Source organism: Corvus brachyrhynchos, unplaced genomic scaffold (assembly GCF_000691975.1).
Source record: "Corvus brachyrhynchos isolate BGI_N302 unplaced genomic scaffold, ASM69197v1 scaffold202, whole genome shotgun sequence".
Taxonomy (NCBI): Eukaryota; Metazoa; Chordata; class Aves; order Passeriformes; family Corvidae; genus Corvus; species Corvus brachyrhynchos.
In genome coordinates, this window is record NW_008238132.1 from 6,859,562 (window position 1) to 6,873,236 (window position 13,675).

The 13,675-nt window shown below is 41.6% G+C and overlaps 2 protein-coding genes across 7 annotated transcripts in view; one reads left to right on the forward strand and one right to left on the reverse strand.

Annotated features, from left to right (window-relative positions):
* Positions 1-11,835, forward strand: part of CDADC1 (cytidine and dCMP deaminase domain containing 1) — an 11,950-nt gene extending 115 nt beyond the window's left edge. The window contains exons 2-9 of the mRNA XM_017733621.1: positions 1-27; positions 1,514-1,691; positions 2,518-3,096; positions 5,049-5,098; positions 6,103-6,272; positions 7,339-7,528; positions 8,148-8,208; positions 9,473-11,835. The exon at positions 1-27 is cut by the window's left edge and continues 2 nt beyond it. Of these exons, the coding sequence (XP_017589110.1) occupies positions 1-27; positions 1,514-1,691; positions 2,518-3,096; positions 5,049-5,098; positions 6,103-6,272; positions 7,339-7,528; positions 8,148-8,208; positions 9,473-9,546 (1,329 nt within the window). The 3' untranslated portion in view covers positions 9,547-11,835. The remainder of the gene's footprint in view (positions 28-1,513; positions 1,692-2,517; positions 3,097-5,048; positions 5,099-6,102; positions 6,273-7,338; positions 7,529-8,147; positions 8,209-9,472) is intronic.
* Positions 1-13,675, reverse strand: part of LOC103615159 (RCC1 and BTB domain-containing protein 2) — a 468,828-nt gene that overhangs the window by 310,254 nt on the left and 144,899 nt on the right. The window lies entirely within an intron of this gene.

Genomic DNA, 13,675 nt, shown 5'->3' on the forward strand with positions numbered 1-13,675 from the left:
TCGGCTGAGCAACAGAAAAAATCCCAGGTAAAATGTCTGTGCTTACTGTTAATTGGTCTTTCTGAAGAGCTCCTTCAGTGAATTTAACCCAACTGCTCTTTAGATGACACATAGTCAAGATGTAAAAAACAAAACCAACCAAATGTAATAAACTTTTTTCAAATATTTCTTAAAAGTAGAAAAAAATCCAGTGGTGGGAGAAAAACACTAAATGGCTAAATAGCATGCTATTTCTGAAAAACTTTGACAGGCAAGGTATATACCCCAAGAGGTGAAGCAAGCCCAAAAAAATTGCAGATGTTTTAAAGAGCATGACGGAAGAGGCGTGGTGTATACCATGTATGTAAAGTCAGTGTGGTTGTTGGTGTAGAGAGACTCTTAGAGTTACAATGTTCATGACTGTAGATGAGGTTTTTTTATACAGTGGAGGTGCACACAAGTACTTGAAATGTTTACTGATCAAGAACTTGTAGGTAACTGCTTTAGTGACAAGGAAAAGAAACTGCCCTTGAGAGTGGGTCTTTTAAACAGTAGCCAGTTACTCCTCAAAGTCAAGAGGCATTTTCAGACTGACCTGGAACAGGATGTTTCCTTTTGTGATCAGAGTTGTTACTGTGCTCTTTAAATGATTATTGCATTGTGCAGAGCATACCCATGTGCTAAGATCCATAGCACATGTATCAGCCAGGGCAAGAAAAGACAGGAAAATAATCTGAGTGACAATTAGGCCTCATTTTCAGAGCTGGGTATGTCCCAGGCTAGATCCAAAAGAGGGATAGATGAGCAGCACCTACAGCCTTCAAAAGCAATTTGAAATTTAGTAATTCAGTTAGAAATGGTACTTGGCTTGTATCTAGAGCTTTAATAAAGTCTCGTTTCTGTAACCACAAAGCAATTGAATAATTTACAGATCTAAGGCAACAGTGTTCAGTAGCAGCTGGATTGCATAATGAGGTCTGTTTCACCAGCTTCATCAAACTAGCTTGTATCCAGTTTCCTCACAATACATGGGAATCCAGCTGTAATAGCTCTCGTCTGTGGTATGCAGACTTCTCCCATGGAAGATTCTTTAGAACCAGGATTCATTACATAAATGAAGAGACAGAAATAAAGATAAAGAAGATACTGGCTCCCAGGATGGTCAAGCTTAAGACAGAAATTAAATTCATGAGCATTTCCAGATGTCTGATTCAGAGGAGGTTTCAGCTATAATTGACAGAATTTTCTATGCTGCTTCTGGATTTTGTTACGGGCAAAGCAATGACCAGAAAAAAATCAGGAATTTGTGACAAGTCCCTCTTTGGAGTTTGACAGAGACACAGCACCCTGATATTAACAGGCACATGTGAAAACAAAATGCTTAGGAAAGTGCAGATTGTTTAATGATTCATTTGTACTGAAGAGCTCTATGGTCTGCTGCTGGCTGGTTACTGTTATCCAAGGAAGAGCTGTAATGTCTTTATGGATTCAGTGCTGGAAAAAAGTAAAATAATAGTGATGCCTTTTTCTGTAGGTGAAGAAGAGTGGTCTAGTTGTGGTGAAAAATATGAAGATTGTTGGTCTGCATTGCTCCAGTACAGACTTGCATGCTGGCCAGATTGCACTCATTAAACACGGATCAAGACTTAAAAACTGTGATCTTTATTTTTCCAGAAAACCATGCTCAACTTGTTTAAAAATGATTGTAAATGGTAAGCAATGACTGTAGTAGAGTAGGAGTAAATGTAATGCTTGTGGTTGAAAACAGAAAACATCTTTTCTCTTTGGGCTGTCTCAGCTGTGAATGCTAATCCCTAGCTTGTGTAGCCTGCATTGATGTTTTCCATAAGGGTGAACGTACATTTCCTGGAGCTGATGGTCAAGAAACTGGGGTTTGCTACCTAGACCATGTTTCTCTGTTATGTGCAACCATTATTACTGCTGGTGTTTGTCTCTCAGCTGGAATGCACTGCTCAGATTCTGACAGTCCTCTTGCACTCTGCCAGGACAACCTTAAGCCTGATGACTAGGCCTAGATTGCTGAATTTTTCCTTGCTTCCCATTGCTTGTCACTGGCACCAGAGAGGAGTGGATTTTTATGCAGAAATCACAGGGAGTACTTAAGGGTTTCCTTTTCCCAAGGGAGATGAAGACAAACCAGATTATTCACTTCCTGAAATGGGATCTGCTGGTACAGCCCTTCTGCAAATACTGATTTTTAATCTCAGCAGCAATGTCTATCAGTGCTAACTTCTTTTGTGTGTTGCTAATTTATCTGTTTGATGTAAGATGCAAAATTAGGCTGTCACAAAGATCTGAGAACTTGGGAAACTCAAATTTTTGTCTGTAGTCTGACTAATAAATTGGATAATGCTTGATACTTGTATCTACCAGCATTTTTGTTGTCTAGACACCCCTTAAGCAGCACTTGGGGCCTCAAAGAAGTAAAACCTGGGTTAGGCAATAGTGTGTTGGATATGAGGTTTATGTTCCACTGAACTTGCACAGTTTCTTTTGCTGCATTATCTTCTCTTCCAGCCGGGGTGAACAGGATTTCTTACTGGCCTGCAGATCCTGAAATCAGCTTGCAGAACGAGGTATCCAATCCAACAAGCACTGAGGATGCAAAGCTGGATGCCAAAGCAGTGGAAAGACTGAAGTCAAACAGTCGTGCCCGTGTGTGTGTGCTGCTTCAGCCTTTGGTGTGCTACATGGTGCAGTTTATTGAAGAAACTTCCACCAAGTTTGATTTTATTCAGAAAATAGCAAAATCACAGCCTGACTGTAATACTGACTTTTATACTGCATGTAGGCAAGAGAGAATAAAAGAGTATGAAAGTTTATTTCTAATTTCAAATGAGGAAATGCACAAGCAAATATTGATGACAATGGGACTGGAGAACCTCTGTGAAAACCCGTACTTCAGTAACCTTAGGCAAAATATGAAAGATCTTGTCTTGGTCTTGGCATCAGTGGCTGCCAGTGTCCCTGTCTATGGATACTTTGGATTTTACAAGAGTGGATCACAACAAACAAATGAAGCAGACGATCAGTGTTTGCCCCAGGACGTGGCAAGGCACTGTATGATACAGGCCAGGCTGCTTGCGTATCGGACAGGTGAGTTGTTACCAGAGCGCAGGAGGAGTGGGGTCTCACCAGTAGAGCGATTTCCTGATTTCTGTCTTATTCTTCCACACACTTGCTTGAGCAAGCTGCTTGATTCCATTCCTACATGTGTGAAACAAGTGCAGCAGTAATAGTAAAGACTCCCCAGGGGCACACAGTGTTGTGTGTGAAAGCTTTCCATGAGGAAATTGGTGCAGGTATTTCACATACAGTGCTGGCAAACCCTGCCCTGCCAACGTGTCCAACACCCTAGTGAAAATAGAACAGAACGACATTTAAATTCTTCAAGCTGCTCTGAGGCTCTTTTTACTAAGGTCTCACAAGATGCTTCTGTTATCCAATAAATGTCAATATTTCAAGCAGATTATGTACACTTCAGAAAAAAGCAGTGAAATAATATCCTTCAGTAGGACATTAAGTACAGTTATATTATGTCTCCTCGCTCTAATCTTATTAGTGGAAGTGCTTATATATCTGATGGGGGTTTTCTTTGCGAAGATGCTGGAGTTTTATGTCCAGGCTCCTGAGGTGGAAGGATAGTTATTGACTTTCTCTTGACAAAGATGAATTCTGTTACCTACTTTATTCTCTCTGGGTACCGATGCAGGAGACTGCTAAGTTTTTCCAGAGAACAGAATATGAAGACTTCAAACTTGATGGTAATCCTCAGTGATGTTTTTGTACTCTAGATGTGATAGTTGCTTTTTTTAAACCATTGAAACAAATAAATAGTACATATATAAAGCTTAAACCAAAACTCATCCCCCAACACGCACATCTAGACCCAACCTATTAAGTCAGGTACCCTCAGCAAATTTTGTCTCCAAAAATTGCAGAGGAGATCACGTTTTTTAGATGTAATTCAGGAGTTTCATGGAACCAGTTATGAGTTCTTTGTACAGCTGCTGTTATACAGAACAAGATGGAATGACCAAGCTTGAGTACTCATTCTTGGGGCAGCAAAGTTCAGGTTTATCTGTAGTATTCAGATAAATAATGTAATATTCAGCCTGGACTCAGGTCTGGTTTTTGAGCCAACTCTTATTACACTGTAATGAAATTAAAATAAATAGCAGCTCACACACACATATTTAGATGCTTTACACTATTATATCGGTGGATATAAGGGGAGCAAGAATATAGGATGTTTTCTATGCTGGTTTAATCAGTCATTATCATCTTGCTCACTTCATCAGTGACTAATAAATATGCAGAATATAAATGTAATCAGCTTTGATATAATACATCTTTGCCAGGATGACCCCAAAGACCCTCTTTGAGTGGTTGCATATTGTAGTGATATTAAGGATGATGGAAACAAGTAATGGAAGCAGTGTGTTCTGCAATATTAATCAATGGAAGCCTGAAACATTTTTTTCTCCTTGATATGCGCTGTTTTAACTGGTCAAGATTCTCATCAATAGCTACTGGGGAAGATTTTCAAGTTCCATAAAAACCATCAAAGTCACATAATGAAAGCTCTGTACCAGTTTTTCTATGGTGGTAATAGAATACACCCCCAAAATCTAATTGTTAATATTTTGTCTCTGAATTGGGTGTAAAACAGAACTCATTTTGATAGGACTTCAGACCACAGAACCATAAACTTAAAGAATGGCAGAAATTAAGTCATTAAGTAGTATGAACCTATCCACACATATTCTTTGCACACATTTTCTTAGCTATGTGTTGGTTGCTTTGTTGCATTCGTGAACAAATGTACACAGTAAAGCCTTAGAATGACTGCCTTGCAGTTAGAGCACAACCAGCTTTTACAGTAGACTCACGTGATTTCAAAGCTTTTAATCTTTCTGCATTTCTTCCCTCCTGTCCACAAAGCAGCAATAACTGTTATTCCTTACTCTAGGAAGTCATATGTTAATGTATAGGTAACTCAGAAGTGCTTTATTTGTTATTTACTCCTAAAATGTTATGTATTTTAGAGGATCATAAAACGGGAGTTGGAGCTATTATTTGGGCAGAAGAAAAATCAGTAAGTATTGAAAAGAGTTACTTTTTCTTGCACTCACAATTCATACACTGGCTTTGAGCTTGTTATTTTCCTTGAAGTCTATACAGTCCTGTTTTTCATACACACACAGGTTTAGTAACTACGTTAGTGACTGGTTCATTGTTATGCTTTAAGATGAAGGGGAAGTATAAATGATTTTAGTAACTATGACAGTCTTTCCGTCTGGATTTTCAGTACGCCTGCTTCCCTAGTCGTTGTCAGTTATTCCAGATATCCTGGCTACAAGGTTTTGCCACAGCTGCTGATCAGGCAGCATGTGTCCTGCATGGTCCCTCTTTGCAGCTCTTTTTAGGAGAGGTCTCAGTGCAATTATAGCCTGACAATCTCCCGCAGCTTCTTGTTGCAGTTGAAACGCTGTACGGGCTTTAGCACATTCCTTTTTGGATCAAAGTGGTATTTTTCTACTAATATTGTTACAGTGCTTTTTCCCATCCAAACAGAAAGTTTTTGTTCATATCTCTGCTTATGCATGTTACCAATCCCAGGAAGCCTCATTCTTCATGCAGCTGCAATATACTCTTCATTTGTTTTAACACTTCAGTCATCAGCTGCTGATTGCGGTTTTGTTTCTTTTTCTGATTTCAATCCCCGATTGCCTCTTATCAGCCCACTGGTCACCGGGTCTATTGAGAGATGGCAAAACATGATCTGGCACATCAGGGATGAACTCCAGCTGTCTTTAATTGTGTACATTGTTAAGGAATAAATCCTTCAGACTTCTTGTCCCTATTACTTGTCAGTATTACTTGCCAAAAGGAAAGCCTCGAAAGCCTGGTGCAGGTAACTGAAGCGTTACACTTTGCTTGTGTGGCTCCTACAGGGCTCAGTGGAAAAGCTCCATACAGTCATTGAGCAGTTGGCAAGAGCTGAACTGTCTGATCATACAAAAGTATACATTGCACAGCACTTTGACTAAGAACTCAGTTTAAATACCTCCAAATGTGATGCTTTGTTTACTGTTGCAGAGAGGCTGTGATGGAACAGGAGCCATGTATTTTGTAGGCTGTGGTTACAATGCCTTTCCTGTTGGATCTGAATATGCTGATTTTCCACACATGGATGATAAGCAAAAAGATCGGGAAATCAGAAAGTTCAGATACATTATCCATGCGGAGCAGAACGCCCTGACATTCAGGTAATGGATTTATTTTTACCACTGAGAAGAATGAGATGGTTTGGAAACAACTCCATGACAATGAATGTTGTGGTTTAAGCCCAGCTGGGAAGTACACACCAGGCAGCCTCTCGCTCACCCCCCTGCCCTGCTGGAATGGGGAGAAGAATCAAAAGTAAAACTTGCAGGTTGAGACAAGGACCATTTAGTAATGGAAACAAATTAAAATTTATTAATAATAGTAAATAATAATAAATAGGAAACCCAAGGTAAAAACAAGTAATTCACAATACAATTGCACGCCACCCACTGATCAATGCCAGACCCCATCCCTGAACTCTGATCAATGTCTCTTCCAGGTAACTCCCTCAGTTAATATACTGGGTGTGACACTCTTTAGCATGGAGGAATATCTTTTTGGCCAGTTTGGGTCACTCTTCCCACGTCTTGTGCAGCTCCTCACTGCCAGAATATGCCAGACTATGAATCAAAGCACTTGATTCAGAGTAAGCACTACGTAGCAATAACTAAAACATCGGTGTGTTTTCAACATTATTCTCATACTAAATCCAAAAGACAGCACTGCACCAGCTGCTGAGAAGAAATTAATTGTATCCCAGTCAACACTTGGACAATGTGTGATGTCTCTGTGATGAACTGTGGATTGCAATCGCAGTATTTTTTATGCCTGTGATGTAGAAGTTGGATGTGTATGGACACAGTCAGCTCCTGGGCTTTCCTCAGATTTCTTGTAAGAACCTGGGTTTTAAAGGATATTGGCTCCTTCAGTTATCCTTCAGATACAAGCCACTGGCTCTGCTTGCTAGACCATGCTATAACCTGTAATGCGGAAGGGTGGAGTTGATGAAGCTTCTAACAATAATAGGTGTGGAGACATGGGATGGGTGTTGCTCCCAGGTAGTGAAACCAAACCAGATTCCATTGTGTACTTGTGCACTTGATTAGGAATAAATTGATTCTGAGAGTAAATACCACTTCTTTGCGTGCTTTTTGAGGTATCAAATTTGTCACAATTCAAAACTATCAAGATACAAACTCTGAAATTCTGTTTTCTGACTGCTTGTAGGTGTCGAGAAATAAAGCCAGATGAGAGAAGCATGATATTTGTCACAAAATGTCCATGTGATGAATGTGTTCCTTTAATTAAAGGAGCTGGTATCAAGCAGATCTATGCAGGAGATGTTGATGCTGGAAAAAAGAAAGCAGACATATCCTATATGAAGTTTGGTGAACTTGAGGGTGTAAGCAAATTCACAGTAAGTGTCTATATGTACTGTACTCTAAAAACTGGGGGCAGCATTGATGGGAGAGTGGAGTGAGCAGTCATCTACAGCCAGCATAGAGGAGCGCTGTGCTGTTTAGTCAGGTGAGTGGAATTGAGAGGTTGCTCCGTCACAATTCTGGGGAGTAGTGCTGTGCCATGTGCCAGATGATGGGGCCAAGCCCCTCTGTTTCCTGTATCTACATGGAGGGTTTCCCTCTAACTTGCTGTTGTTGGAGGTGGTCTCTTCACATGGTGAAGTTCTCTCCAAGCCTTCCCTGTCATAGCATGGCAGCTGATGCTGGAGGTCACTGTGTGATTTTGTTGGTTTCGAATGTGGCCAAGTTCGCCTGCAGTCAGGGGACTCACCATGACAAACTGCAGCACTGTTGGTGTGAGCAGCCTCATTCCCCCTTCTCAAGGGAGCTCATGTCTGCATGCCTTAATAGTTACTTGTCCTCAAAGCAAGTGTGTGTTCAAGAGGGAGTCCTTCATTTCCCACCTCACCCCTAGTCATGCCTTTCAGTGAAGGCCTGTAGGGTACTTTTCCTTTCTCCCTTTGCTCCTTATTCTGTCTTCTGAAATAAGTAACCATTTTCTTCTTCTTTTACCAGTGGCAACTAAGTCCATTGCACACTAATGCCCTTGAATTCCATGACCCTACAGCCAGGGAAAGTAAGTATTTTTTCATTAATTCATTTTATGACTGAACTCAATAAGTGAGATCACATTTTAAACAAACCTGATTCCCTCTGGGATTGTTTAGTCTTAATTAGTCTTGATTTCAGTGAGTTAAATTTTGCTATGAAAACTTTTCTGAGTTTTTTGAATAGATGAGCTAACTGTAACAGGTAATAACTAACTGTTGTAGGTGAACTAACTTGTAACAAAATGCTTGGCATTGACACACATTACAAAATCTAGCAATGCTATTATGGAGGTCAGCAACATGCTGTTTGGCATGTAGATCATTTCAGACTACTTGACCATGTTTTAAATTTTGTTCTATAAAGACTTTTTATATTGTGTTCTATCAAGAGTACCATTATTTTTCAAGAGAAATTGGACTGGACTCCTTCAAGTCATTTAAGTATGTTCTGCAGAACATTTCAGTGCTTTTACATTTGTGTATATATATGCACATGTATAATATAAAGGTCACAAAATCGTTGTTGACATGCACCTCTGTAGCAAGGGAGCTGTCATCTTCTCAAAACAGTTTAGATAAGTCTTACTTCGAAGCCTTTTTGTGCTACAAAAAGGGACTCACCATAGGCGTCTACTGTCAGCTACCAATCCTTAAAATGTTACTTATCCAGAGGGGAAAACAACATGGAAAATGGCAACTAAATAATTTTTGTGCCTCAAGCATGAAGATGCAGTGTAAAGATGCATTGAGTACCATGCCAGGAGCATAAAAAAGACTGAAGGTTGTTTTTGTGGCCCACAAATAGCCACGTACTCCAAGCAAATTCCTAACATGTACTGAGATAGATTAGTGGAGAAGTCTCTTTGTTAGCTACTTCCTTTTGGGCTGGGGGAAGGGGGGCATGGAAGGGCTTAGAGTAGTGTTTATGGCACTAGTGATCACTGCAAAATGTTAGGGCTTGTTTGTCCCTCTCTCTCTTCATGGTTTTTAGACCCAGCTGGAGACAGATTCATCCTGGCATACTTTGTTTGACAACTTTTAACAGGGCTCATTTCTCTAACTGTTTTCTTTAATGTGATGTGCCTCCATTTTCAATATTGAACTGGTTTAAGTTCCTCTCATTCCTTAGTGTACTCCTCTTTGCTATGACTATTGTATGTTCTTCTGTAAGGGGAAGAAGACAATCTCCATCCCATTCCCCACTCCCAGTATTCCACTGTGCCTGTCCATGTTGAGTATTAGGCTATACTTGCTGTTGTATTAATGTTCCATGCATGTTTTTTTCTTTAGATGGGGTCCAGAAAACAAAATCGCTGGATGACCAGCAGCACCAAAGCAAGAAACTGTGTCTTGGTCATTACTGAATAATTAAGCACTTCCTGCAGTCTTGCTTCGTACTTTTTATAATACAGCCTGTTTGCACTTTCAAATAAGGAAGAGTTTTATTTATTGTTTGGAAAGTGAATTTTAGAATAAGTTTATTTATGATGTCTTTAATGTTTTACAGCATTACCTGAAGGTCTTTTTAATTTAGAAGCTCCTGGCGAAAAAATGCTGCTTGTATTTTCTGTGAAAGTAACTGGGTGGCTGATCATTTTTAACACATTAAAAAAATATACTGAAAGTTTATTGGTGGTAGATCAGAGTAATAATAAAATGGTGTCTTATTTGCTTGGTATATGGATTGAGGGAATGGATTTATAAGTTCTGGGCTAGCAAATGGCAGAAATAAGCTGTAGTTCTTCAAATACAATCATCAAGGGAATCTTCTAGGAAATGGTAGATAAATAATCACCAGCAACTATCTCTGTTCTTGGAAGTGGCTTTTGCCTCTCAGTCTGCTTCTCAGTATGAAGAACACAAAACCATTGGGATAGCAATCATTGCTAGGTAAATGACTTGGAGACCAGTCTTGTCTCTCATATACACTTCCTACCATAGCAGCAGAGCTGTTCAGTTTTATGGTACTTGCCTTGCTGCTCTGTGTGCTTCCTCAAGTGTAGTCCATCTGAGTTAATGAACACAAAGATTAGCTTTGCTTTTTCTCAATTTCTGGAGGCAGGCATAAAAGCATTTGGCTATATGCATCTCACTGGCACCTACATACATGTGAAGATTGCTAGCGTTGAGGTTTTGTTAACCTTCACTAACAGGCTCTTAGACTACAGAAGCTAGTAAATCACCAATGTCCTGGTTTTTCTTAGATAGGATGATCTGTACCAGTGCAATAGCCCAGATCTTTTCAGGTGCCAGTCTCTTGGATGACTACACTACAAGGGTGACATTGAAACAGCTACTGAAACTGCAGCCTAGTGTTGTTGCTAGTTTAGAGGGGGTAAGTAATGTGTAACCAGAACAAGGAGTTGCACCCAGAATCTTTTGAGAGTTCTCTCTCCTAATTCCCATCTGTTTCCTGCTTTGAATCTGACCTCTAACTGTTTGTTTTAGCAGATGTTCCAAGACTTTCTGTTCACTCCTTTGCTGAGCTCTCAAGTGCAAATACCATAAATCTTTTTCTGCTCTTGCTGGTAGGATATGTAAACAGCTCTTTCCCAGTTCTTTCATGCATCTTGTCTTTGCTGCCCTTCTTAAAATCCTGGAAGGGAAATCATGTCTTAAGATGCACCTGTAGGTTCTTTTTGTTTCTTTTAGGTTTTGGGAAAGCTTGGAACTGGATAGCAGGGCTGTGACTGGATAGTGTACACTGTCCAAATGAGAATAAAAAGTCTGCCCTACTCCACCCACTGAAACCTTGTTTCCATAATCCATTGGCAATGCTCTTCTACTTGAAGTAGAAGCAAGGAAAAACAGGGTGAGGTTTAAGGCCCCTTCAAGTTTTATAGTGATCAGTTTGCTGGTATCAAATCAGTAAAATCTGTATCTTCATAGGAACAGCTGAAATTGAAAAGTCCCTGAAACATCATAGGTGGCCTGGGTACGCAGGGAAGTAAATTAAGTCAAATATCACACCCATGAAATAACTACAGTGCAGTGAATGCTGCTGGTAATCTCTCCTTCAGGAGGAGTTAAGATTCTACCTTTACTTTTAATTACTTTTTTTAAAAAGAGGAGTTTTTTACAAAACTTTCTGTGAAACTTGGAATTGCTTGTAAAGCTGAAGGCTTGGAAACCTGGCTTTATTTCTGTCTTACTATACTCTGCAGATTCTTCCAGAGGCTCAAAAATTTCTGTAGGCTCTGATTCTCAGTATAACCCTACTTCTTTAATTTTTACTGGAATTACAAAGTAGGGGCTTTATCTTGGCCAACAGGAGCAATGCAAGTGGGGTTCCTCTCTCAGCCTGGACTCTGTAGGTGCTGTTCTGCTTGTCTGCTTACCAGGGAGAGCCACAGAATACTGGACATCTCCTGCAGTGCTTATTTTGCAAATCAACTGTAGGATATTTGTTTCTTCCATAAAAACTGCAAATTATTTACTCAAGAAGTGTAAAAGTTACATATTTTATAGATTGTATGAAATTTCCATATGCATTTTGAGATTCTTTTGTTCATTTCCGAACAATCATTTTAATTGCAGGTATTAACTATCAGTAATATTTGGCCTCCTGACAGAGAATTACAGAAATTCTCTGTTAATTGTCTGCCTTACAGCAAAACATGCTTCCTGCTAATAAATTAATATGACAGTAAGTACTGAAGTGTATTTTTAAGTGCTTTGGGTTGTTAGGAACATTAGAGAGTGTTTCGGAATGCTCACGCTCCTTACAGGCCCGGTACTGTTTGCTGAGCTGCAGCGCCTCCCTCTGCTCTGCCTGAAGAATTTGTCTCAACGTGAGACTATGTCTCCTGTAAGCCCTGGGAAAGGGCTGGGATCCCCTTCCTCAGCCTGTGAGGATTGATTTCCTCTTCCTCAGGAGAGTGGGAACTGCATCAGGGAGCACTGCAAGCTGCCACCTCCACAGCCTGTTCTTTGGTGGAAGAGGATCAAAGTGGACAAAGCTTTGACCATCCACCAGTAAAATTGGCCCCTGCTAGCTTCCTGCCTTGCTGCCCTGGAGTTCCTCTACGGGCATATCCAGGTGCCCCAGTTCCCAGTCACCACAGAGCAGAGCGAGATCACTGCGGTGAGAGCTGTGCCAGTCCGCAGTGCGGCTGTAGCGCAGCGAGGCTGTAGCATGAAGTGGGTGATGCTAGGGGTCTGGCCCACCAGGGGTTTCACATCCACTGGGTTCCAGCCCAGGCATATGGACTAAAGGCCTGATAGCCAGTGGAGTGCATTATGGCTATTCCTACAGTTAGTTTTCCTGTTAAGCTGAAAGGAATCCACTCAGTGCCCTCCAAAACTGGTTCATGTCACAGGGCCACATGCCGTAAGTGGGGACAGATGGGAGATGTGTTTCAGAAGTGCTCTAGAACTGAAATGTCATTGTAGACCACAGTGAGCAGTCAGTGGGATACAGCCAGGCTGGCAAAGTGACAGGCTTCCCAGAGCCATGTTTAATGTGGGGACTACTCTGAAAAGCTCTGTAGTCCTCTAAATAGATTTTTTTGTTTCAGCCATTGTGCCTGCAAACCAGACTCCAAATATCTGGCTTTAATTTGTTGGATCCAGTACGGGACATTGCTTGGAGAATAAGAAAGCAAAGAAGACTGATAGTATATGCTGATTTCAAATAGATCTGGGTGAATGTTGTATTGGGTTTGTGTGGCAAGGTTTTGATAGTGGGTGGCTTCTGGGGTTGGTTCTGTGAGATGCTTCCAGAAGTTTTGCCCATATCTGACAGATCCGATGTCAGCCGGCTCCAGGATGGATGAACCTCTGGCCAAGGCCGAGCTCAGCAGCAGCCCTTATTGCGCCACAGGGCCAGAGCAGATTCCCCTGCAGGCCCTGGTGCAGACCATGGAGAGGCAGCTGTGCCCCTGCAGCCCATGGGGATCCATGGGAGAGCATGTGTCCCCCTGCAACCCGTGGAGAACTCCACACTGGAGCAGGTGAATGCCCAAGGAGGCTGTGAGCCCGTGGGAAGCCCGTGCTGGAGCAGGCTCCTGGCAGCATCTGTGGGAAGCCAGTGGAGAGAGGAGCCCCTCTGGAGCAGGTTTGCTGGCAGGACTCGTGACCCACAGTGGAGCAGTTCATGAAGAACTGCAGCCCGAGGGAAGGATGTATGCTGAAGTTCGTGGAGGACTATCGCCCATGGGAGGGACCCCACGGTGGAACGGGGGAAGAGTGTGAAGGGTTCTCTCCCTGAGGAGGAAGGAGCGGCAGAGACAACGTGTGGTGACCGATCACACTTCCCATTCCTCTTCCCCCTGTGCTGCTGGAGGAGAGAAGGTAGAAAATTCGGGAGCGAAGTTGAGCCCGGGAAGAAGAGATGGGTAAGGGGAAGTTGTTCTAAGATGTGTTTATTTCTCATTACCCTGCTCTGATTTGATTGGCAATAAATTATATTAATTTGCCCGGTGCGCCCGCCCCCGCCAGCAGGCAAAGAAAGGCCGGGAGAGGGCGCTGTTGGCAGGGAAATGCAGCCCGGCG